Source organism: Zophobas morio, unplaced genomic scaffold, assembly GCF_036711695.1.
Source record: "Zophobas morio isolate AGI-343-1 ecotype UQ-CSIRO unplaced genomic scaffold, CSIRO_AGI_Zmor_V1 ptg000004l, whole genome shotgun sequence".
NCBI lineage: Eukaryota > Metazoa > Arthropoda > Insecta > Coleoptera > Tenebrionidae > Zophobas > Zophobas morio.
This window is the reverse complement of record NW_026972109.1, coordinates 16777654-16801057: the sequence shown is the minus strand read 5'-3', so window position 1 is coordinate 16801057 and position 23404 is coordinate 16777654. Positions and strand designations below refer to the sequence as shown.

The 23404-nt window shown below is 34.1% G+C and overlaps 1 protein-coding gene across 3 annotated transcripts in view; it reads left to right on the top strand.

The window, feature by feature from the left end:
* Positions 1-21479, top strand: part of LOC135143520 (heparan sulfate glucosamine 3-O-sulfotransferase 1) — a 165436-nt gene extending 143957 nt beyond the window's left edge. For all 3 annotated transcript variants that reach the window (XM_064075408.1, XM_064075413.1, XM_064075403.1), the window contains one exon: positions 20483-21479. In XM_064075408.1, the coding sequence (XP_063931478.1) occupies positions 20483-21046 (564 nt within the window). In that variant the 3' untranslated portion in view covers positions 21047-21479. The remainder of the gene's footprint in view (positions 1-20482) is intronic.
* The last annotated feature ends 1925 nt before the right edge of the window (positions 21480-23404 follow it).

The window sequence follows — 23404 nt, the reverse complement described above, 5'->3', positions numbered from 1 at the left end:
CTTTTATTAATCTAAAGTTTTGCAATACTGACTTGTAACTCAATTACTAATTTCTGGCAGTGCCGGATGAATTTTTAAGCTCTGTGCGAAAACCATTTTCACTTTATTCAGGCGGAGTGGTTAATCGAAACCTCAAAAAACTTCCCAGATGTATCTTCATGAATTATTTAAACAACTTTATCCGCTAACGTGCACGTAATACAACATAGATGTAACAGATATACCATGAAATTAGTATGCGCTATGAGGCATAAATGCAAATAATTTTAATTACAGGTTCGATATAAAATTTCACGTTGAGGCGGTGATGTACAGCCAGTCGATAAATTATTTATGTCAATTAGGGGCGTATTTAGGTGCGCAAAACTTTACAATTCGGTTTAATTAGGATCATTAAGACGTCTTTTGCCCTCGCGACGTAGCAATTTTCACACTCTTCACACTAATTGCGATTTAATTGAATGCTGTTATTACTAATAGGATCACTCAGAATCAACGTTCAGAAGGGCAGGGGTGCCAAGGATTAAAGTTTTCAAATTCAGTTCAATTATTATACATAATTACACACCATTTTCAGCTAATTTTGTTCAATATTTTAATATTACAGTGGAAATCAAATTTAAAATTTTTTAATACTTCATAGCTACATTTCCAACAATTTCTAGTCTTAGAGGTCTATTTTGTAACTCTTAACGATCTCGCTAGAGCATCGTTAACTTACGATAATCGTTCCCATAACGATTTTGGGTATGATAGCGATTTTGTAACATCTATCGTCTCGTTACATAGCGATCGTATCGTTAGAATGTCATCGTTCCGGAACGATAGGTTTCAGCTCACCGTTAGAAGTGTCAGAACACGTTAGAAAAGTATTTATACAATGAAGAGGAACGTTTTGGTGCAAATATGGGTAGAGAAGGTAAATGCAAGTAATTAATGTATGTTTGGACTAGGTTGATAACTTATTATATATTTTTTTTTACTGCAGAGACAGAATGAGAAATTTGTCTCGGGTCTTAAGAGATGTAAACGACCCCTTGATCGTTCGAGAAGAAACCTTTAGGAAGACCTACCAACTGTAATGGGAAGCGGCGAGAGATACATTTCCAGAAATACTGCCGCAGAGTTCTGTATTATTCACCAGAAGTTGCAGGAAAAATTATATACTCATGTGCTATTTCACACAACATCTTACGCATAAGAAATATCGAAAATGACGAGATCAATATTGTCTATGACAAGGAGAACGATAATAATGAAGAACTTGAATATGAAGAACACAATTTACTACATGAATGGCATATCACAAGAAATAATTTAATAATACAGCATTTTCACTAATGTATTTATTATTTTTTTTACAACATAATGAAATTATTAAACAGTTCCTCTTTCATATAGTCTTAAATTTCTGGCCTTCTTTCAAACATTGAATTTCCAATCTACAAATCTCGGGAACACACAGTGACGTTTACTTACCAGGCAGTACATTGTAATTAGAGTGCCCTATGTTATATTCTTGGTGTACTAAAAAACACAGAGGTTATGGTTTATTGTGTAACAGTATTTATAAAGATTAAACATCTCAGTTCTCATAATTGATTGGTCATGACTAAACAAGATGTTCACTTTGTCTTAAACAAAGTGTTGATGTAAGCAGAATAATTGCTAATAGTTGTACGATAAATTATAGTGAAGTACACATTTTTAAAAAGAGTGTTCGGGCGATTAATTAATTACACATACCTCTCTGAACTGCTGAACACTTTTTTGTGGTCCTCCCACAGAATTTAGTTTTGCTACCAACCCTTCCCATATCTTTTCTAAAAGATCTGGCTTGTCCGCTACGAACTTTTGGGCCCTAAAATCTACATTACCTTCTAACTCCTCCACATACAACTCATGTTGCTCTGTTGGGTAATACGCTGGGCCCTTTTACGTTTTTCCATTGCTGCCATGAACGTATTGTAAACTGAATTTCGTGTTAGTGTGATTATTTTGATGTTTTTCTTTTATAATTATTGTTTACTTACATGTTACAAGTTCACAAATTTGTCCAAACTTCAATCAGTAGCAAAACAAATGTCACATGTCACAACAGAGAACAACGTAATCTAGACGCTACACAAATTTAAATACTACCCATTTTAAAAACATTAGATTCATCGTTCCGCTAACGATTTCAAAGCTTTACGATTACGATAGTGTTTATAAAATTGGAAATTTGTACAATCTCGCTAAACTGATTTTACGATTGCTTCTAACGATTATCGTTTGGGAACGAGATCGTTCCGGAGCGATAAATTACAAAATAGACCCCTTAGTAGGTTCGACTTAGGGGTCTATTTTGTAATTTATCGCTCCGGAACGATCTCGTTCCCAAACGATAATCGTTAGAAGCAATCGTAAAATCAGTTTAGCGAGATTGTACAAATTTCCAATTTTATAAACACTATCGTAATCGTAAAGCTTTGAAATCGTTAGCGGAACGATGAATCTAATGTTTTTAAAATGGGTAGTATTTAAATTTGTGTAGCGTCTAGATTACGTTGTTCTCTGTTGTGACATGTGACATTTGTTTTGCTACTGATTGAAGTTTGGACAAATTTGTGAACTTGTAACATGTAAGTAAACAATAATTATAAAAGAAAAACATCAAAATAATCACACTAACACGAAATTCAGTTTACAATACGTTCATGGCAGCAATGGAAAAACGTAAAAGGGCCCAGCGTATTACCCAACAGAGCAACATGAGTTGTATGTGGAGGAGTTAGAAGGTAATGTAGATTTTAGGGCCCAAAAGTTCGTAGCGGACAAGCCAGATCTTTTAGAAAAGATATGGGAAGGGTTGGTAGCAAAACTAAATTCTGTGGGAGGACCACAAAAAAGTGTTCAGCAGTTCAGAGAGGTATGTGTAATTAATTAATCGCCCGAACACTCTTTTTAAAAATGTGTACTTCACTATAATTTATCGTACAACTATTAGCAATTATTCTGCTTACATCAACACTTTGTTTAAGACAAAGTGAACATCTTGTTTAGTCATGACCAATCAATTATGAGAACTGAGATGTTTAATCTTTATAAATACTGTTACACAATAAACCATAACCTCTGTGTTTTTTAGTACACCAAGAATATAACATAGGGCACTCTAATTACAATGTACTGCCTGGTAAGTAAACGTCACTGTGTGTTCCCGAGATTTGTAGATTGGAAATTCAATGTTTGAAAGAAGGCCAGAAATTTAAGACTATATGAAAGAGGAACTGTTTAATAATTTCATTATGTTGTAAAAAAAATAATAAATACATTAGTGAAAATGCTGTATTATTAAATTATTTCTTGTGATATGCCATTCATGTAGTAAATTGTGTTCTTCATATTCAAGTTCTTCATTATTATCGTTCTCCTTGTCATAGACAATATTGATCTCGTCATTTTCGATATTTCTTATGCGTAAGATGTTGTGTGAAATAGCACATGAGTATATAATTTTTCCTGCAACTTCTGGTGAATAATACAGAACTCTGCGGCAGTATTTCTGGAAATGTATCTCTCGCCGCTTCCCATTACAGTTGGTAGGTCTTCCTAAAGGTTTCTTCTCGAACGATCAAGGGGTCGTTTACATCTCTTAAGACCCGAGACAAATTTCTCATTCTGTCTCTGCAGTAAAAAAAAATATATAATAAGTTATCAACCTAGTCCAAACATACATTAATTACTTGCATTTACCTTCTCTACCCATATTTGCACCAAAACGTTCCTCTTCATTGTATAAATACTTTTCTAACGTGTTCTGACACTTCTAACGGTGAGCTGAAACCTATCGTTCCGGAACGATGACATTCTAACGATACGATCGCTATGTAACGAGACGATAGATGTTACAAAATCGCTATCATACCCAAAATCGTTATGGGAACGATTATCGTAAGTTAACGATGCTCTAGCGAGATCGTTAAGAGTTACAAAATAGACCTCTTAATTAGCTACAGAAACAGAATTACAGAAAGGAAATAAACTTAAAGGCTGATTATTTTATTATCACTGCTTACCGTACCTTTATTTTATTTTCCTCTGAGAGCCAAAGAGATTACGTGATAAGAGCAGCATCTGCATTGAACACTCTATACCTGTTTTTTTGTTCTTAATTTCTTATTTTTCCGGGTTCAGATAAAATGTTATAAGGATTATTTTTTCCATTACGATTACTTATCATTCCTTCCTTATGATATAGGTGATCAGATGCGGATGGGACTATGAGGAATTTTCCAGAGGCGCCAGTGCCAGAATTATTATGTACTTCAAAAATAAGACAAAAGAGAGATTCGTTCAAACTAAGTACTTCAAAAAAAAAAAAAACAAAAGGCGTCCCCGAGATTTTTGTAAACTACTTAAAAAATAAAACAAAAGCAGTCCCCAAGATCCTTTCAAACTACTTCAAAAACAAAACAAAAGGGTCCCTGAGCTTCATTCAGACTACTTCAAAAACAAAAGGAGTGCCCGAGACACTTTCAAACTATTTCAAAGACAAAACAAAAGGGGTCCCCCGAGATTCTTTTAAACTATGTACATCAAACACAAAACAAAAGTGGTCCCCGGGATGCTTTCAAACTACTTCAAAAACCAGGCACAAGGTGTTCCCGAGACTCTTTGAAAGTACTTCAAAAACAAAACAAAAGGGATCCCCGAGATTTTTTCAAACTATTTCAACAACAAAACAAAAGGCGTCCTTGAGATCCTTGTAAACTACTTCAAAAATAAAACAAAAGTGATCCCCGAGACTCTTTCAAACTACTTCAAAAACCAAGCACAAGGAGTTCCTGAGACTCTTTCAAACTACTTCAAAAACAAAGGAAAAGGAGTCCTCGAGATTCTTTCAGACTACTTCAAAGACAGAGCAAAAGGAGTCCCGGAGATCCTTTCAAACTGCTTCAAAAATAAAACAAAAGAAATGTAGAAGATCGTTTCAAACCACTTCAAAAACCAGGCACAAGGAGTTCCTGAGACCCTTTCAAACTACTTCAAAAACCAGGCACAAGGTGTTCCGGAGACTATTTCAAACTACTTCAAAGACAAAAAAGGGGTCCCTGAGATGCTTTTAAACCATGTACTTTAAAAACAAAACAAAGTGGTCCATGATATTTTTTCAGACTAATTCAAAAACCAGGCCCAAGACATTTTTCGATACTTTAATTTTGGGGTTTTTAAATTCTTCGATCCTTCAGTTTTGTGACTTTTTTTATTTTTGGTTTCTCGACTTTTTATTTTTCAATTTTTTAATTTTTCGATATTTTCGTTTTATGATTTTATTACAATTTTGGATTCTTTAATTTTTCGAATTCTCAATTTTTCAATTTTTGGAGTATCTATATTTTCAATTTCTCTATTAATTGATGTTTGGACTTTTCCAATTCTTGATATTTTGATTTTTCGACTTTTCCATTTCCCGATATTTTGACTTTTCGACTTTGAGATCATTCTATTATTTGATTTTCCCATGTCTCAATTTCTGACTTTTCAGTTTTTCAATTATTCAATTTTTCGATTTCTCGATTGTTCAATTTTTCGATTCTTCGATTTTTCTTAGATTTTTCAGTTTTTAGATATTTCTGTTTATCGTTTTATCAATTTTTGATATTTCTGTTTTGGAATCTTTCAACATTTTGATTCTTAAATTTTGTGATTTTTCGTTTTTACATATTATTATTGGATTTCAAACTACTTCAAAAACAAAACAAAAGGGGTTACCGAGATTCTTTCAAACTACTGCAAAAACAAACCAAAAGGAGTCTGCGAGATTCTTTCAAACTATTTCGAAAACAAAATAAAAAGGGTCCCCGGGATCCTTTCAAACTACTTACTTCAAAAACCAGGCACAAGGAGTCGCAGAGACTCTTTCAAATGACTTCAAAAACAAACCAAAAGTGGTCCCCGTGATTCTTTCGAAGTGCTCCAATAACAAACAAAAGTGGACCTCGATATTCTTCTAAACTACTTCAAAAACTAGGCACGAGTCCCCGAGACTCTTTCAAACAACTTCAAAGACAAAACAAAAGGGATCCTCGAGATTTTTTCAAACTATTTCAAAAACAAAACAAAAGGGGTCCTCGAGATTCTTGTAAGCTACTTCAAAAATGAAACAAAATTGGTCTCCGAGATTCTTTCAAACTACTTCAAAAACCAGGCATAAGAAGTCCCCGAAACTCTTTCAAACTATTTCAAAAACAAAGCAAAAGGAATCCCCGAGATTCTTTCAAACTACTTCAAAAACAAAACAAAAGTGTTCCCCGATATTCTTTTAAACTACTTCAAAAACCAAGCACAAGCACAAGAAGTCCCCGAGAGTCGTTCAAACTACTTGAAAAACAAAGGAAAAGGGGTCCCCGAGATTCTTTCAAACTACTTCAAAAACAAAACAAAAGTGGACCCCGATATTTTTTCAAACTACTTCAAAAACCAAACACAAGCACAAGGTGTCCCCGAGACTCGTTCAAACTATTTCAAAAACAAAGGAAAAGGAGTCCCCGAGATCCTTTCAAACCACTTCAAAAACCAGGCACAAGGAGTTCCTGAGACTATTTCAAACTACTTCAAAAACCAGGCACAAGGTGTTCCAGAGACTATTTCACACTACTTCAAAGACAAAAAAAGGGTTCCCTTAAACTATGTACTTTAAAAACAAAACAAAAGTGGTGCATGATATTTTTTCAAACTAATTCAAAAAGCAGGCACAAGACTACTTTGAAATTTTGCAAATGTTTTAAAGTTAATGGAAGCATCATAAATCGTTAATCAAAATTTATCCGTTCATGGTCCCTCTCAGAAATTGATAAAATTTTATCGAACAAATGTTATTTAAATGTTAAAAAGTAACAGTCTTGAAGTTGTAGATAATGAATTCATGTTGAATTTTTACCCTAGACAATAGACATCGAGAGTTTTGTGAAAAAAATCAAAAGTTTCTAACAGTTTTTTGAATTTTCGATTCCTCCGCTTTTTGATGTTTCGAATTCTCGATGTTTCAACTTCCTCTTTCCCAATTTTTCGAATTTCAGTGTTAGAATTTTTTAGTTATTTGCCAATCTGTCTAGGACTTCATTTTTCGATACTTCAATTTTGGGATTTTTTAATTTTTAATTTTTCGATTTCTTAATTTTTCAATATTTCCGTTTTACGATTTTATTACAATTTTCCTATTCTTCAATATTTCGAATTCTCAATTTTTGGCTTTTTGGAGTATCTATAGTTTCGATTTCTCGATTAATTGATTTTTCGACTTTTCCATTTCCCGATATTTTGACTTTTCGACTTTGAGATTATTCTATTGTTTGATTTTCCCATGTCTCAATGTCTGACTTTTCAGTTTTTGAATTCTTCAATTTTTCGATTTCTCGATTGTTCAATTTTTCGATTCTTCGATTTTTCTTAGATTTTTTAGTTTTTATATGTATTTGTCTGTTTAACGTGTTATCAATTTTTGATATTTCTGTTTTGGGATTTTTCAACATTTCGATTCTTAAATTTTGTGATTTTTCATTTCTACACATTATTATTGGATTTCAAACTACGTACTTCAAAAACAAAACAAAAGGAATCCCCGAGATTCTTTCAAACTACTTCAAAAACGAAACAAAGTGGTCCCCGAGATTGTTTCAAACTACTTCAAAAACCAAGCACAAGGAGTCCTTGTGACTCTTTGAAACTACTACAAAAACAAACCAAAAGGAGTCTGCGAGATTCTTTCAAACTACTTCAATGAGAAAACAAAAAAGGTCCCCGAGATTATTTCAAATTAATTCAAAAACAAAATAAAACAGGTCCCCGAGATCCTTTCAAACTACTTCAAAAACCAGGCACAAGGAGTCTCCGAAACTCTTTCAAACTACTTCAAAAACAAACCAAAAGGGGTCCTCGAGATTCTTTCGAACTACTTCAAAAACAAAGAAAAGGGCCCCCCGATATTCTTCTAAACTACTTCAAAAACCAGGCACAAGGAGTCCTCGAGACTCTTTCAAACTACTTCAAAGACAAAAAAAAAGGGGTCCCTGAGATTCTTTTAAACTATGTACTTTAAAAACAAAAAAGAGTGGTCCATGATATTTTTTCAGATTAATTTAAAAACCAGGCACAAGACTACTTTGAAATTTTGCAAATGTTTTAAAGTTATTGGAAGCATGATAAATCGATAATCAAAATTTATCCGTTGATAGTCCCTCTCAGAAATTGATAAAACTTTTGTCGAACAAATGTTATTTAAATGTTGAAAAGTAACAGTCTTGAAGTTGTCTAGACATCGAGAGTTTTGGGAAAAAAATCAAAACTGTATAACAGTTTTTTGAATTTTCGATTCCTCCGCTTTTTTATGTTTCGATTTCTCGATTTTTCAACATCCTATTTCCCAATTTTTCGAATTTCAGTGTTAGAATTTTTCAGTTATTTGTCAATCTTTCTAATACTTCATTTTTCGATACTTCAATTTTAGGATTTTTAAATTTTTTGATTATCCTTTTGTGACTTTTCTTAATGTGTGATTTCTCGACTTTTTATTTTTCGATTTTTTAATTTTTCGATATTTCCGTTTTACGATTTTATTACAATTTTCCGATTCTGCAGTTTTTCGAATTCTCAATTTTTCAATTTTTGGAGTATCTATATTTTCGATTTCTCAATTAATTGATTTTTCGATTTTTCCAATTCTTGATATTTTGATTTTTCGATTATTCCATTACCCGATATCTTGACTTTTCGACTTTCAGATTATTCTATTATTTGATTTTCCCATGTCTCAATTTCTGACTTTTCAGTTTTTCAATTCTTCACTTTTTCGATTTCCCGTTTGTTCAATTTTTCGATTCTTCGATTTTTCTTAGATTTTTCAGTTTTTAGATTTTTCTGTTTATCGTTTTATCAATTTTTGATATTTCCGTTTTGGGATTTTTCAACATTTCGATTCTTACATTTTGTGATTTTTCATTTCTAAATACATATTATTGGATTTCAAACTACTTCAAAAACAAAATAAATGGGATCCCGGAGATTCTTTTAAACTACTTCAAAAACCAGGCTCAAGTAGTCCCCGACATTCTTTCAAATTACTTAAAAAACGAGATTCAAGTTGTCCCCGACATTCTTTCAAATTATGTACTTCGGAGTCAAGACATCACAAGCAGGAGCGTAGAGACCATTTATTTTACATACTTTTATTTAAAGTAAAATTTCGGTCTTTCAGTAACCGTCTAAATATTTCTCGCTCTGGTTCACTGGGTCTCATCCATTCCTAAAGGTCATTATCGATTTTGGCAGATGACGTAAATTTGTGATAAGGAAAGTGACATTAATATACATTACAAGTAGGTAGAATGTCTTAGATATCTAGCTAATCACAAAAATCTAAACAAGCATTCACTATATGGAGACTAAATAGAGTCTGATCCCGAATTCCTTGAGAACACTTATATTCATTAAGTTTTTTTATTTTTTACTCGTCATAGCTATTTTGTTGACAATTTCTCTTAAAATGTCTCTCATCTTTATGTGTTTCTACATTACTTAAAAATATTTTGAACTTTAACTTTTAACTCGCGACGCTAAAAAATTTTTGTACAGGGCTTTCATAAATGATTCTAAGGGCGTAGTTGGCCATGGATTTCAAAAATGCCGCTTTGCTGAAATTGTCTCATTTGACAGTTCTCACTTGTCATTGTGCTTGTCATTTGTAACCTGTCACTTAAAATCATCGCTTTTATTGTTCTACCACTTTCCAAGTGTGATTTACAGTAATTCTCGTTGATCCAAGTTTAAAACAACAAAATAGCCTTTCTCAAGGCTCTTGGTGCTTGCGTGCGAAAACTTTGTGCTCGAAGCGAAGACCGTGAAAATGGTTTATTCGGTTGAGCAAAACACTTTCATCGTTATGTCTTATTATCGCAATGGGACATTCGTAGACGGAGCGTGGCTGTATTCTGTAGCCGCTTGTAAGCAAGAATATCTGGCCAATTACCCTGATTTGGAAATTCAAGAAACATCATTAGAGGCTCACATTAGAGATGTCATCAACAGATTTGTTCGCACTGGCAATGTCAACAAAGGGAAATCTTCTGGGAGAACTGCAGTATCTGAGGAAGTTGTTGATGATTTGAGAGAAAGACTCGAGCAGAATCGCCAAACATCTTTGACAAGATTATCTCAACAGTCAGGAGTTCCCGTAACCACATGTCACAAAGTAGTGAAAAAACGATTGCATATGCATCCTTACAAAATAACTACTGTGCAACAACTTTTACCAATAGATCCTCCACGCCGCGTAGAATATTGCAATTGGTTTCAGAATACTTTTCATGATGACGGGTTACTGGACCTTACATTTTTTAGTGATGAAGCATGGTTTCATTTATCTGGCTATGTCAATTCGCAAAATTTTAGAATTTGGTCCGCGGAAAATCCACATGTTTTTGTAGAGACGCCTCTTCATCCTTTAAAAATTGGAGTATGGTTGGCAGTTTCTCGTAGACGAAGATATGGACCTGTTTTCTTTCAAGATACTATGACTGGAGAGAGGTGTAGGCAACAGATTTTGGAACCATTTATTCAACAACTTGATGACGAAGAGCTGCAGTTAGGGTACTTTCAACAGGACGGCGCGACTGCACACACTGCACGTGCTACATTGGAATATTTACAACAACATTATGGCGATCGTGTAATAAGTTTAGGAGTGCAGCATGCATTTCCACCACGTTCCCCAGATCTTACCCCATTGGATTTTTCAATATTTGGATATTTGAAAGACAAAGTGTTTCAACGGCAAATGAATAACTTGGCAGAGTTGCAACATGAAATTGAACGATGGGTTCAAAGCATTGATGGAAGGATGTTACAGAACATTTTTGAAAGTAAGAAAAAGAGAGTGAATATGTGCCTTGAACTAAATGGTGAACATTTTCAACATTTACTGTGATGTTTAACCACAATAAATTTGTTTGTTTATTCCATTATGAATTATTTTTATTTTTAACAACAAATTGACTATCAAGAATGTTGGAGTTCCGCGCATGAGGGTAACAAATTACGCCCGCGTAATTTCAAATGTTCAAATTCTATGTGGGTGACCTAATTTTGCATTGAAACGAATCTGTACACAAAAAAAACAACAAAAATCAAAAACTAGTCTTTAAAATTAGCAACGAAAGTATATTTTGAAGCTTGATACTTAAAATGAAATCACACTACGTTCTAAATACCTATTTATTATGTACAATAAAATTTTTGATAGAACTGAATGAAATCTCAAACCATAAAAACTCTGATTATTATTATCCGTGTCCGTTCACCCATCTGGTGGTCCTTGATTTTATATGACTCTACGATGAGGGTTTAGAAGCTACCCAGCAGTCAAAGTTATATTTGGATTGTTATCTTTTACGTTTATACATTTTCGTTGAATATGTACTTTTGTGGCGGGAAGTGAAATATTAATTTTGTAATATACTATTGTTTTGTGGCTAATTAAAGAATTTCGTGTAATTTTTATGAAAAGGACAATGGACAGATAAAGTTCTATTATTTTATTAAGTAAAAACAAGCACTAAACATGACAAAACATATTTCAGTATGAGCATCCAAAAGTTTGAAGTGTTAACAAAATGTGCTTATTGTGTGAAATAATTTCAAGTACAAATCGACATCTAAGATATTTTCACGGCGACAATTTCAAAAATATTAAAAACTAGCAGAATAATTTGTCCGCTATGCTTTGAAAACTTTCAGCGTTTTCACTTATTAACGAATCATTTCAACATCGTTTATAACATTGAGTTGGAAGTAAAGGATCTACAATTTAAGAAAACGGAAGATTTTTTTTACACGAAAAGCAGATTTAGAGTTAAAAACTAATTCTTTTATATGACGAATTATTATTTTCTACTATGAATGTCAGAAGTAATCTAGCAAATTCTGTTAGTAAATGTAATATACGAGCTCCTAAAACTAGTGGCAGTATCAAAATGCAAGGAGTCTGTCCTTCACGAATTACAGCTCACTTTGATCATTCTTCCTCAGTGGTACTTGTTCAGTTTATTGCTATTCATGTTGTTCATCACAATGATCTTCGCTGTCAACCCCTGACTACAAAAGAAACGACATATCTAGTTGAACAAATTCGCACTGGTCTAACACACGAAAAAGTAATTGAAACTGTTAAAAATCTAGAACTCAGTTCATGTACCAGATTTAATCTTCTGACTATGAAAGACATTCCCCACATTGCAGAAAAAATAATATATCTGGTAAATGAAGTAAGGAAAATCTTGTTGTGCATCAGAACATGAAAAATTGCACAAAAATGACTGCATTAGCTTCCATGTACAGTGGGCTGGAGTATATGTTAAAAAAATATGGCGCCAAAATCATTTGTGTAGATGGCACACATGGGACAAACCTCTATGACATTGAATTGACCACAAGTCCATGTGTTAGATGATAAAAATATTGATTATCCAGTAACATTTATTCTGTCCAACTGAAAGGACACCAACATATAAGAGGTTCTGGTTGGTGAAATAAAATCATTAATATCGGTTTTGGTACCCAATTATTTCATGACAGATAATAGTTACAGCTACATATTGGAATGCCTGGAACAATAAATCAGATTCTTACAAAATTAGATTATGTATTAATATTAAATCTAAAATTTATAAGACTGAAGCAAGAGCTGATTAAATTTTTGGTAAAAAGTAAATTTGTGAATTATTTAAACACTTACTACTTTCAAAATAAAGAGCGCATGAAGTCATGGGCCCAGTGTTATCAAAAGAACGCAGGCATTAACACCAACATGCACGCCAAATCTTTGCACAGATCTTTGAAATACAAATATTTTGGTGGTAAACCAATAGAGGGCTGGAAACATATTTAGACACTTTGAAGAAACTACTGAAGGATACATCTTGGTCAAGAATTTCATCTACTTTATGACTTACAGCAATTCACCATGACCTTTTGGTCAGTAAGTCCCATAAACTTGCCACCCAGATAAGTTTTGATAATGTAGCTAAAGAATCTGCTGTAAAACATTTAATGCACTCACAAACCAAAACTAACTTTCATGAAGTAGAACTGATGAATAGGAAATGTAGTTATCAGACATTAAAATGCGTTGTTTGTCAAATTTGTATACACCATTAAAGATACTCTTGCTCTGAGTTCTTAATCAAAAATCATCTTTCTAAGCACATGCATCTGGTGTCCATGTATATAAAGGCATATTTAACCACCAAAGGCCCTTGGTCCCACTGGTCATCAATGCGCCTTCAACTTCTGAAAAACAGTTTGAAAATGAACTACATTTGCGCTTATCTAACTCCGTAACATCGCGCAGAACACGCGCAGAACACGCGCTTCTCGATTTCGCACAAACTGTTTGTGCAAAGCTCTTCTACAGCATCTTTTGATCACGTTCCTCATCTTCAAATGTTATGCAAATGCTTCCTTTTGCCACAAAAATTTGTTAAATTTCGCATTCGTGCATTCTTTAATTGCAGCATTGCAGCCGTTGCTAACATAACCTAACTTTTTATGGTCACCAACGCGTGCTAACTTTTTGAAAGGACACACGGGCGCTTCGCCTCCTGCACTTCATTACAAATATACTCCTAAACGTGGAACTTCTTTTTCCGTGGATGATTTAGTTATTGGAATTTGTGCGTGTGTATCAACAGCCAACCAAAAATTTCACTTGTTATCGCCAGTATCGCCTTGTTATGTTATTAGTCACATGTGTATTGACGCATGCGTTTTCGATATTTAATCATGAAGCATTTAGGCAACCAGTTATACAGATGCATGTGGTGCTTGTCGTGCCCAAGGACACATTTAGTAAAGTACATATAAAGCGAAAGGCGGCACACATCCATAACCTACTGCGACCCTATAATCATTTATGAAAACCCTGTATAAGCAATGCGATGAACATCTGCATTGAACATTCTAGCTTGTTGTGTCGTATTTACAGACTTTTAAAGCTCTCTAGAAATTCACAATTTCAACCTGCCTTAATTTTAATTTCAAACAATTTTCGGAGGTCCTGTGGTTATTCTCAAAAAAAAGGAGAGTCATAAGATTATTACTTGATGATTAACGTTCTCATTTGTGAAATAAATTTTTAACTGACAATAATTTAAAAAAAAACTTTTTAAAGAGTTTTCATCAGACGTTATACTTGAGATTTCTCTCAGAATAACTTTATTTAAAACTTTATATAGGTATAGGTATTTATTTATTTTTGCAGCATTCTCAGGTACTGTTTTAATCGTGTTTTCAAAACTTTGAACAGAATTTACGTATCAGTTGTTTAATTGATATATTATTAACAAGACAAACTTAAAGAAAAACCGTAGTTATGACACGACTAGAGTTTACGTATGAGAATAATAAATATATTAAATTTTAAAACTGTTTTATTTAATGAATTACTCTTGAAACCATTAGTGACAAATTTTATCTATGTTGGTTTTCAAGCTCATACAGAGATTTAAATTGTAGCTTCAAGGAATTCTATCAAAAAAGTCAGAAATTTTACTCGTAAGAATTTGTCATACTTCCCTCACCCTACGGGCTTGAAAATGCCAAGAAAACATCCCTGTAAATCGGGATTAAAGTGGCTCTTTTTGACCCAAGGGATAAAAAGTGTTTCCATGACAACCAAAATAGTATATTATTAGCCAAGGTTGCAGAGCCAAGCATTCTAGACCGAGCGCAAATTAGAACCCGAGACGTGCAGCGTCGAGGGCTCTAAGGGCGAGGTCTAGAAGTGGCTTTGCAACCGTGGTTAATATACTATTTTTTTCACTAGTAGAAACCATAAGACAATAAACTGAAAAATAAACGTTCAATTTTTTGACACAACATGATTTTGTTTTGATTTCTAATCAAACTTAATCTAAATCTTCAACACAAAGAAAACCGTTTATATTTGTCGCTGAGTTAATCATTTTATCTTGTACCATCTACCAACTACCATGCGTATACTCAAGTAATGTTTGTAGCACACATTTGTTCATTTTTTAAGAAATAATCACATCAAACATTGCGTACATAACCTCAATTTTTCTTTTTGAACCGGTGGTAGCAAAAGTTGAATTTGCTACCACTAAATGAGTCGACATTTGCATGCGTCCAGGCTGCTAGTGAAAAAACACTTTTTAACTTAATGTGGTAATATAAACACACCGAAAAATTCAAAATTGTTATTATTATTTACACCTATACCCTTGGTTACCCGACAAGGCTTACTATCGCGATTGATGATAGGTAATTTCAAATATTTTCTTCCAATTTACAATTTCGTATCTATAGTCTTGATAGGGCAAAAAATAGTATATACACCACAAGACTAAAGTGCGATGTAATCCCTCAAGTGCTTATTGCCCTCGCTAACGCTCGAGAACTAATCTCCACTTTCGGGATTACATCGTGCACTATAGTCTTTGTATACAATATACTATTTTCGTGAAATTTCTCAAGTTTGAGTTGTATCACACCTATTCTATTTAAATTTCGAATAATTTTTGCAGTATGGTTTTTAAGTTAAACGGATTCGTAACTATGGGGAAACAAAAATTAATTTCCCGGAACTTACTTGTAAAAAAAAGTTTTCATAATAATTGATAATTTGACATTGTTCTTAGCAATGGAATGATCTAAAAGATTCCATGGATATTATTGACGTTTTAGACTTTTTTAGGCGGCAGCAGTAAACGTCTAAATAATTTGCTTAAAAACATTTCATTCCGAAGAGTGAATCAGTTTTAATACAGATAGACTGAAATTTAATCTTAAATGAAGCTTTAAAATTACACAACATCCATTAAACAATTTTAATTCAACCTCTTGTTGTTGTCGACAAAATTAATTAATAATCTGACATAAACCTGGCATTAGTAACTTTATCAGCTGGTAGTGTAATAACATGAATTATGTGAGCTGCCGGATTTATGTTAATTATTATTTATTGATTATAAATTAATAACATAATTAACAAATTGGAAACTAGTAATTGGGCAGATTCTGTTTAGACTTTGTTTTGGGTGTCATTTACAGAGTAATAAAATTTAATGTTGAATAATTATATAATACGGTCCTGCCTTTGACAGTTAGTGTCACTTGTAGTTGTATCTTACTGAACTATCACGAATTTAACTAGATTGGCAAAGTTTTACGCACTTTTAGCTAATGATATTTTGAAAATGTTAACGCTACAAGTGTCTAATCAGAGCTACCTGTTCATTATCCAAAGACAACAGAGATGTTTATTTATCTATTTGTTATTTCAGTTTCAGTCAATACAAAAAATTAAATTTACAAAGATCAAAAAACTGTGCAAGTGTCGAAACTCCGCCAAATCTTTTTATATATCACCACAAAAATAAATCCAAAGGAGTTAAATCTGGACTACGGGCTGGCCATGCACTAGGGATCAGCTGCTGAACCAATTTTCCCTAACGTACAGTCCAACAAATCCCGCTTCGTTGAAAAATTATGAATTTTTTTTATTTCTGATGATCTCTATAAAGTTAAAACCAGTGGGGTAAATAACACCCTTCGATTTTAAATTTTTAAGTGTTTCAGTTTTTCAACTTTTGGATTTTCCAACTTTTAGATTTAGCAATTTCTCGAGTTTTCAATTTTTAATTTTTCATTTTATTTTGTTTCTTCAATTTAATCTTCGGGATTTCAGTTTTAAATTGTTCAGTTTTCGATTTTACGACTTTTGGATGTTTCATTAATTAAATTAATTCATTAAGATTAGTCATTAGTATCAAGGGGTGGGTGGATGCGGGGAGCTATTACGTGCTTATAAGACTCTGCAAATGTAACTCCACCCGTCTCCTTTTTCAATTGCATGGACTTGTTATTTATTGTAAGATGGAAATTGAATTTTGCTCTAACAAACGGTAGAATCTAAGATTTATCACAAAGTAAAAACTAGCCCCACCCACCCACCCTTATTCCATTTTAATGACCCACTTTATTGGCTCTGAGATGAAAGCTGGAATTAAATTAACAAATAATAAAATCTATATAGAGCTACATTTTTTTAATATAATTTTAACGCTTATTCGAAAAACGACCTTGCCGTCAGTGTTTACACAGGAGTATTTAAAAAGTCATATAGAGTTGATACAATATAGTACAATTTTAAACGCGGCCCTTGTTTCCGAGCCAATGATTTATTAAGGTGGAGCTTGAGTGAGTGGGAGGAGCATCAGTAATATTGCTTTTTAATGTAATTCACTGACTTGTTTTGTTTCGTATAAAATGGGAATTGAATTTTGATTTAAGAAACGGTAGAATCTAAGATTTAAAAAAAATTAAAACTAGCCCCACCCACCCACCCTTATTCTGTTCTGATGACCCATTTTATTGGTTCTGAGACGTAAATTGGGTTTAAATTGACAAATAATAGAATCTAGATTGAACAATTTTTTTTTTATAAAATTTTAACGTTTGTTCGAAGAACGACCTTGCTATCATAGTTTACATGGGGATATTAGAGAAAGATGTTATAAAATAGACACAATGCAGTACACTTTTAAGCGCCGCCCTTGTCTTCGAGCCAATGAAACGATTTATTAAGGTGGAGCTTGAGTGAGTGGGAGAAGCGTCTATAATATTTCTTCTTAAATGTAATTCTCACGTTTGATTTGTTTATTTAATATCAACTTACTACTTTCTAGATATTTTGTTTACAATTTTTCAATTTTTTTTTTACCAGTGGTATAACATATTTTTCTAAGATTCTAATAAGATAAAAATATTTCCATTAATTAACAGCATTAAGAGTGCTCACCAGAATCAAGAGGTGGGCGGGTGGGCGGGGCTATTGTTTGTTTGTAAGACTCAGAATGAAACCTATACGTAGCTCCACCCACCTCCTTTCTCAATTTCATTGACTTGTTTGTTTGTTGTATAAAATGGGAATTGAATTTTGATTTAATAAGAAACGATAGAATCTAAGATTTGAAACAAAGTCAAAAGTAAGCCCCACCCACCCACCCTTATTCCTATCTGATGACCCATTTTATTGGCTCTGAGACGAAATCTGGAATTAAATTAACAAATAATAGAATCTGTATGCGACTACGTTTTTTTATACAGTTTTAACCTCTATTCGAAAAACGACCTTGCCACCAGCGTGCACACAGGAATATTAAAAAAATCACATAAAGTTGACCCAATATAGTACAATTTCAGGCCTCGCCATTGTCTCCGAGCCAATGAAACGATTTATTAAGGTGGAGCTTGAGTGAGTGGGAGGAGCGTTAGTAATATTGCTTCTTAAATGTAATTCTCACGTTTGATATGGTTATTTAATACCAGCTTAATTAATACTTTCTAGACGATTTTACGATTTATCAATTTTTTTACCAACGGTATAACATTTTTCTAAGATTCTAGTAAGATAATAATGTTTCCATTAATTAACAGTATTAAGATTGGTCACCAGAATCAAGAGGTGGGCGGATGGGCGGGGCTATTGCTTGCTTGTAAGACTGTAAATGAAACCTATACGTAGCTCCACCCACCTCCTTTCTCAATTCCACTGACTTGTTTTGTTTACTATAAAATGGGAATTGAATTTTGATTTAACAAACAGTAGAATCTAAGATTTAAAACAAAGTCAAAACTAGCCCCACCCACCCACCCTTATTCCGTTCTGATGACCCCTTTTATTGGTTCTGAGACGCAAATTAGGTTTAAATTGACAAATCTATATCTATATTGAACTTTTTTTTTATAAAATTTTAATACTTTTTCCACAACGACCTTGCTGTCAGCGTTTACATAGGAATATTAAAAAAAACATATAAAGTAATAGTACAATTTTAAACGCCTTCCTTGTCCGCGAGCCAATGAACCGATTTATTGAGGTGGAGCTTAAGTGAGTGTGGGAGGAGCATCAGTAATATTGTCTTTTAAATATTATTCTCATTTCTGGTATGCTTATTTTACACCAGTTTAATACTTTTTAGACACTTTGTCTACTTCCTCACCAAGGGTTTAACAGATTTGCCTAAGATTGTAATAAGATAATAAGTTTGTCATTAATTAACCATATTAAGAATAGTCACTAGAATGAAGACTGGGGCGGGTGGTCGGGGCTATTGCTTGCTTATAAGACTGTCGAAAAAGGTAAACTTAGGTCCGCCCACTTTCTTTCTCTATTTTAGTGTCTTATTTTTTTATTGTAGAAAAGGAATTGAATTCTGATTTACAAGCAGTAGAATTTAAGATATAAAACAAAGTCAAAACTTGGTTTTGATTAAAAACAAAGTTCTTTGTCTGATGCCCTAGCAACAGATAACAACTTTGTAATGGTAAGGTTGCCGAACATTTAATTTTAATTTCATTAATTTCCTTTTTTGTGATTTTCTACTTCCCAAGCAGAAGATGAGGACTGAAGTCCTCGAAACATGTCTCTCCTTTATTAAATAAGATGGAATTTTAAGTAACGTGGAGACTGACTTCGATTCCTATCCTAAATTTATGCAACCTCCACTTCGTGTAACTGAAATCCAGATTTTTCGAAAAATTATAAGATTATAAGATAACCTTTGTAAGTTACAATAAAGATATTATGTAATGTTAAAGTAAGTGTAAATCGGAACATTTTTGTAAGACACTTATTTCAATTTGGATAGATGCGGTGTAATACTATTAAATTGGTGGGGATGTCAATCGTTTCAATAATTTCGACAGACAGACGGACGGAAACGGAAGACCTATTTTGTCGTACTCGACTCTAGGTGTCATGAAACGTCGAGAAAACATAAAAGTAGCCAGTCGTCCAATGGACTCAATTACTATACTTTCTTAGCTTACGCTCAGGAAGATTTCTGACGTTAAAAAAAGTTAACAGTAGTATAATTTCCATGACAACAGTTATATGTTAACCTCTCTACTTTATTTGATATTCTATGTTTATTATTATTCTTATGTACCCTTCGAATTACTTTTGATATGGACTTGTATAAATACTTTGTAGAATAACAATAATAATCTATGAAAGCCGAGAAAACATATAGCTAGACATTGGTTAAGATGATGCTTCCCTTAACAATTGATCGCAACTAAAAAATATCTAATGTGAATTAAAGAACTTCTACAAAGGTATATTACAATCAATTTAACAGTATTGCCATATCTCGTATGAAGACAAAAAAAAAATAAATGCCTAAAAATTTGCTAATAAAACATGTACTTAAAATAAGACTCGTGTTTAACAAGTATCATGTATTTTAACTATGGCATATTCTCGATTAACTATTTTAATAACTAAACGGCATCAAATAACCGTTCCAACTCCCTGCCGTCTATTCAATTTGTGGCTTTCTCCGCATTGAAATCCCTCCTCGCAACAAAAATTATCAACATTCTGCTTTGCATTCCCTCTAACACTCCGTAATGTTTCCAGGTACCCGAACGCATCCGTGCGATGAACGCCAGCGTAAAGCTCCTGCTAATAGTCCGTGAGCCCGTGACCAGAGCCATTTCTGACTACACCCAACTCCGAGCCAACGCTGCAACGGCATCCCCGGCGCTCCCGACTCCCCCTCCCAAGTCCTTCGAGAGCCTGTCGCTCTTCCCCAACGGCTCCATCAACGAGGCCTACCGCCCCCTGGCCATCTCCATTTACCACAATTACCTGCACAGGTGGCTGGAAGTGTTCTCGCGCGAGCAGATCCTGGTGGTCAACGGAGACCTCCTCATCGAGGACCCCGTGCCGCAGATCCAGAAGATCGAACGCTTCCTGGGACTCGAGCCGAGGATAGGCACGCATAACTTTTATTTCAACGAGACCAAGGGGTTTTACTGCCTGCGGAACGAAACGTCCGACAGATGTCTGAGGGAGACCAAGGGCAGGAAGCATCCGAGGGTCGATCCGAACGTCGTTTCCAAGCTGAGGAGGTACTTCGGAGAGCACAATCAAAAGTTCTACGAGCTGATCGGGGAGGACCTCGGGTGGCCCGAAGAATAATGCGGGTTTTAGTGTTTTGTTGTATAAATGAACATTTCGGATGAGATCGAGTCAACTTAAGCGGGCTGCGAAAACTGAGGGATGAATCAAGTTTACGTCCTGTTTTATCAACTTCTGGACTGGTGGCTCAAGCACTAAAAACGTCTTTGTTAAAATCAGCACTATGTCTACGAAATGTCTGTGTTATTATTATAATAAAAAAAAAACTAATTTTAACAGTGAAATTTTACACGACATTAGTGCAGGCGTCACGCCGACTAATTTTCGGCTCGGAATTATACCTAAATCTTTGCTTGGAGGACCGCCTATCCTTAGGGGAATCGTTTCGGGAAGTAATTCTTTTAGGCCATTTTTTGTTCCCGCAGTTTTCCAACCCACTGTAGAAGTTGATTTGGTCTTACGGAAAAATGTTTGCTGTATATATATATTCCGAGACCGGGGGAGGGGGAGGGGAGGGGTTTTTTATTTGTATATACTGGGTGCTCTTGGAGATAGTGCGAGGTTTCGATAAGGTGCCTAAGAAACGCCTTTTCAAAAATGAGGGTCAAAATACAGCGGTCCAGTAAATTTGCTTTAGAAGTCACTGGTAGGTATACGGTTTTCGGGACGAGAGAATAGGCGAAGTGTTTGTATGGGCACCATTTGGAATGAAGTGAACTAAATTATTTATCGTTGCAATGTCGACGGAAATGGGATCGTTTATTTTCCAAGTGAAGCAACTGCAATTTTACACACACACTATAGGTATTTCATTGTACATTGTTTTACTTTAAATTAACGTGGCTTGCTATAATTAATTACGTACAAACTTTACAGCCCTGGCCGAATGGTCTAACTGTAGCCTTTGGTACATTAATCCAAAAATTAAGCAAAATTTACGAACGTCAGTTTATTAAAATGAATGAAGTATAGTGTCAGAGCTATTCTTAAAGAACTATTTTCTGCTAAGAAGCAATAAATCAACTTAATGATGAAATATTACACAATGAGGCAGATTTAAGCAGAGAATCCTAATTTCCAAGTGTGTTAAATTTCAAGCTGTAGATTGGTGGTTGTAGCTTCAGCGTGGGTTTCAATTTTTTCTAACCTTCAAATACAAATACACCCGGGAACGAATGGGAAACGCTCCAGTTATATCTAAATCCGCCTTTAACGTAGGCCTAAGTTGTCAGAATCTCAGAATATATTAGTTCCAAGATATTTTGCCATGTTCTCTACAGTTGTATATCGTCTACGGATAGCATAGCCACCGAGAAATCTGTGAAATTTGGACAAGAATGAAAATGTAGATCTGCAATTGTTATCATGACCACAAAAAGAAGATTACTTTTTATACCATTTATACCAAAAGATTTGTTGTTACTTGTACACATATCTCCAAAAACAATTTTTAAGCTATTGGAAATATACAAAATTTTGTAACTGTTGATAAGGATGTGCGATTTTTAATGATAAGATGCTCTTTTCTCTCTCGCAATAATTTAATAATTCTTTAAAATCAAACAAGTTCAAGCCCAATTTGGTCGTAATTGTCAGCAACCCTTGTTATAGAACATTTCTCTAAGTCATTGCTATCTTAAAACTGCGCAAATTATCTTTATTATTTTTTAACCAAGATCGAACGTTTCCCAGGACTAGAACCGCGGTTAAGTTCGCGAAACTTTTATTTCGCTGTGACCAAGGGGTTTTACTGCCTGAGGAAGGAAACGTCGAATAAATGTCTGAGAGAGACCTAGGGAAAGAAGCATTCGAGGGTCGATCCGAACGCCGTTTCCAAGTTGAGGAGGTACTTCGCAAAGCACAATCAAAAGTTCTACGAGCTGATCGGGCAAGGCCTCGGATGGCCAAAGAATAATGTGGTTTTTAGTGTTTTCTTGTATAATTGAATATTTCAACCCCAGAATCGAGGCCAAGCACATCGACCATGTCTAAATAAAAAATATTCGTATATTATTTAATAATGGAATGCACAATCCAAATTTAATGTTTATAATATCACTACGAAAATTTTCTTTGTGCTTGGTCACTCAGAAAATTAAATGAAAATATTCGAGACAGAAAAAGACATTTCTATAATATATCTAAAGGCACGACTACATAAACGTTTTTAAGAATAGGGGTGTAAATGTAGCTCTGGAACAAATTCTCTTTAAAATTCACTCATAACTACGAGGTTTCCAGTATGAAGTAGAGAGCAGCGAAGCTCTTGTGGTCACCAGTTCGTGCATGAAGTACCAAACTAACTCAGTTATTTGTTTTCATAATGTTGTGTACAGGACACTGTATGATCGTGGTTTCTTGTAACAACTTCATGCTTTGATGTCGTCTAATCAAGATTGAAGGCAAATTTTGAACTGA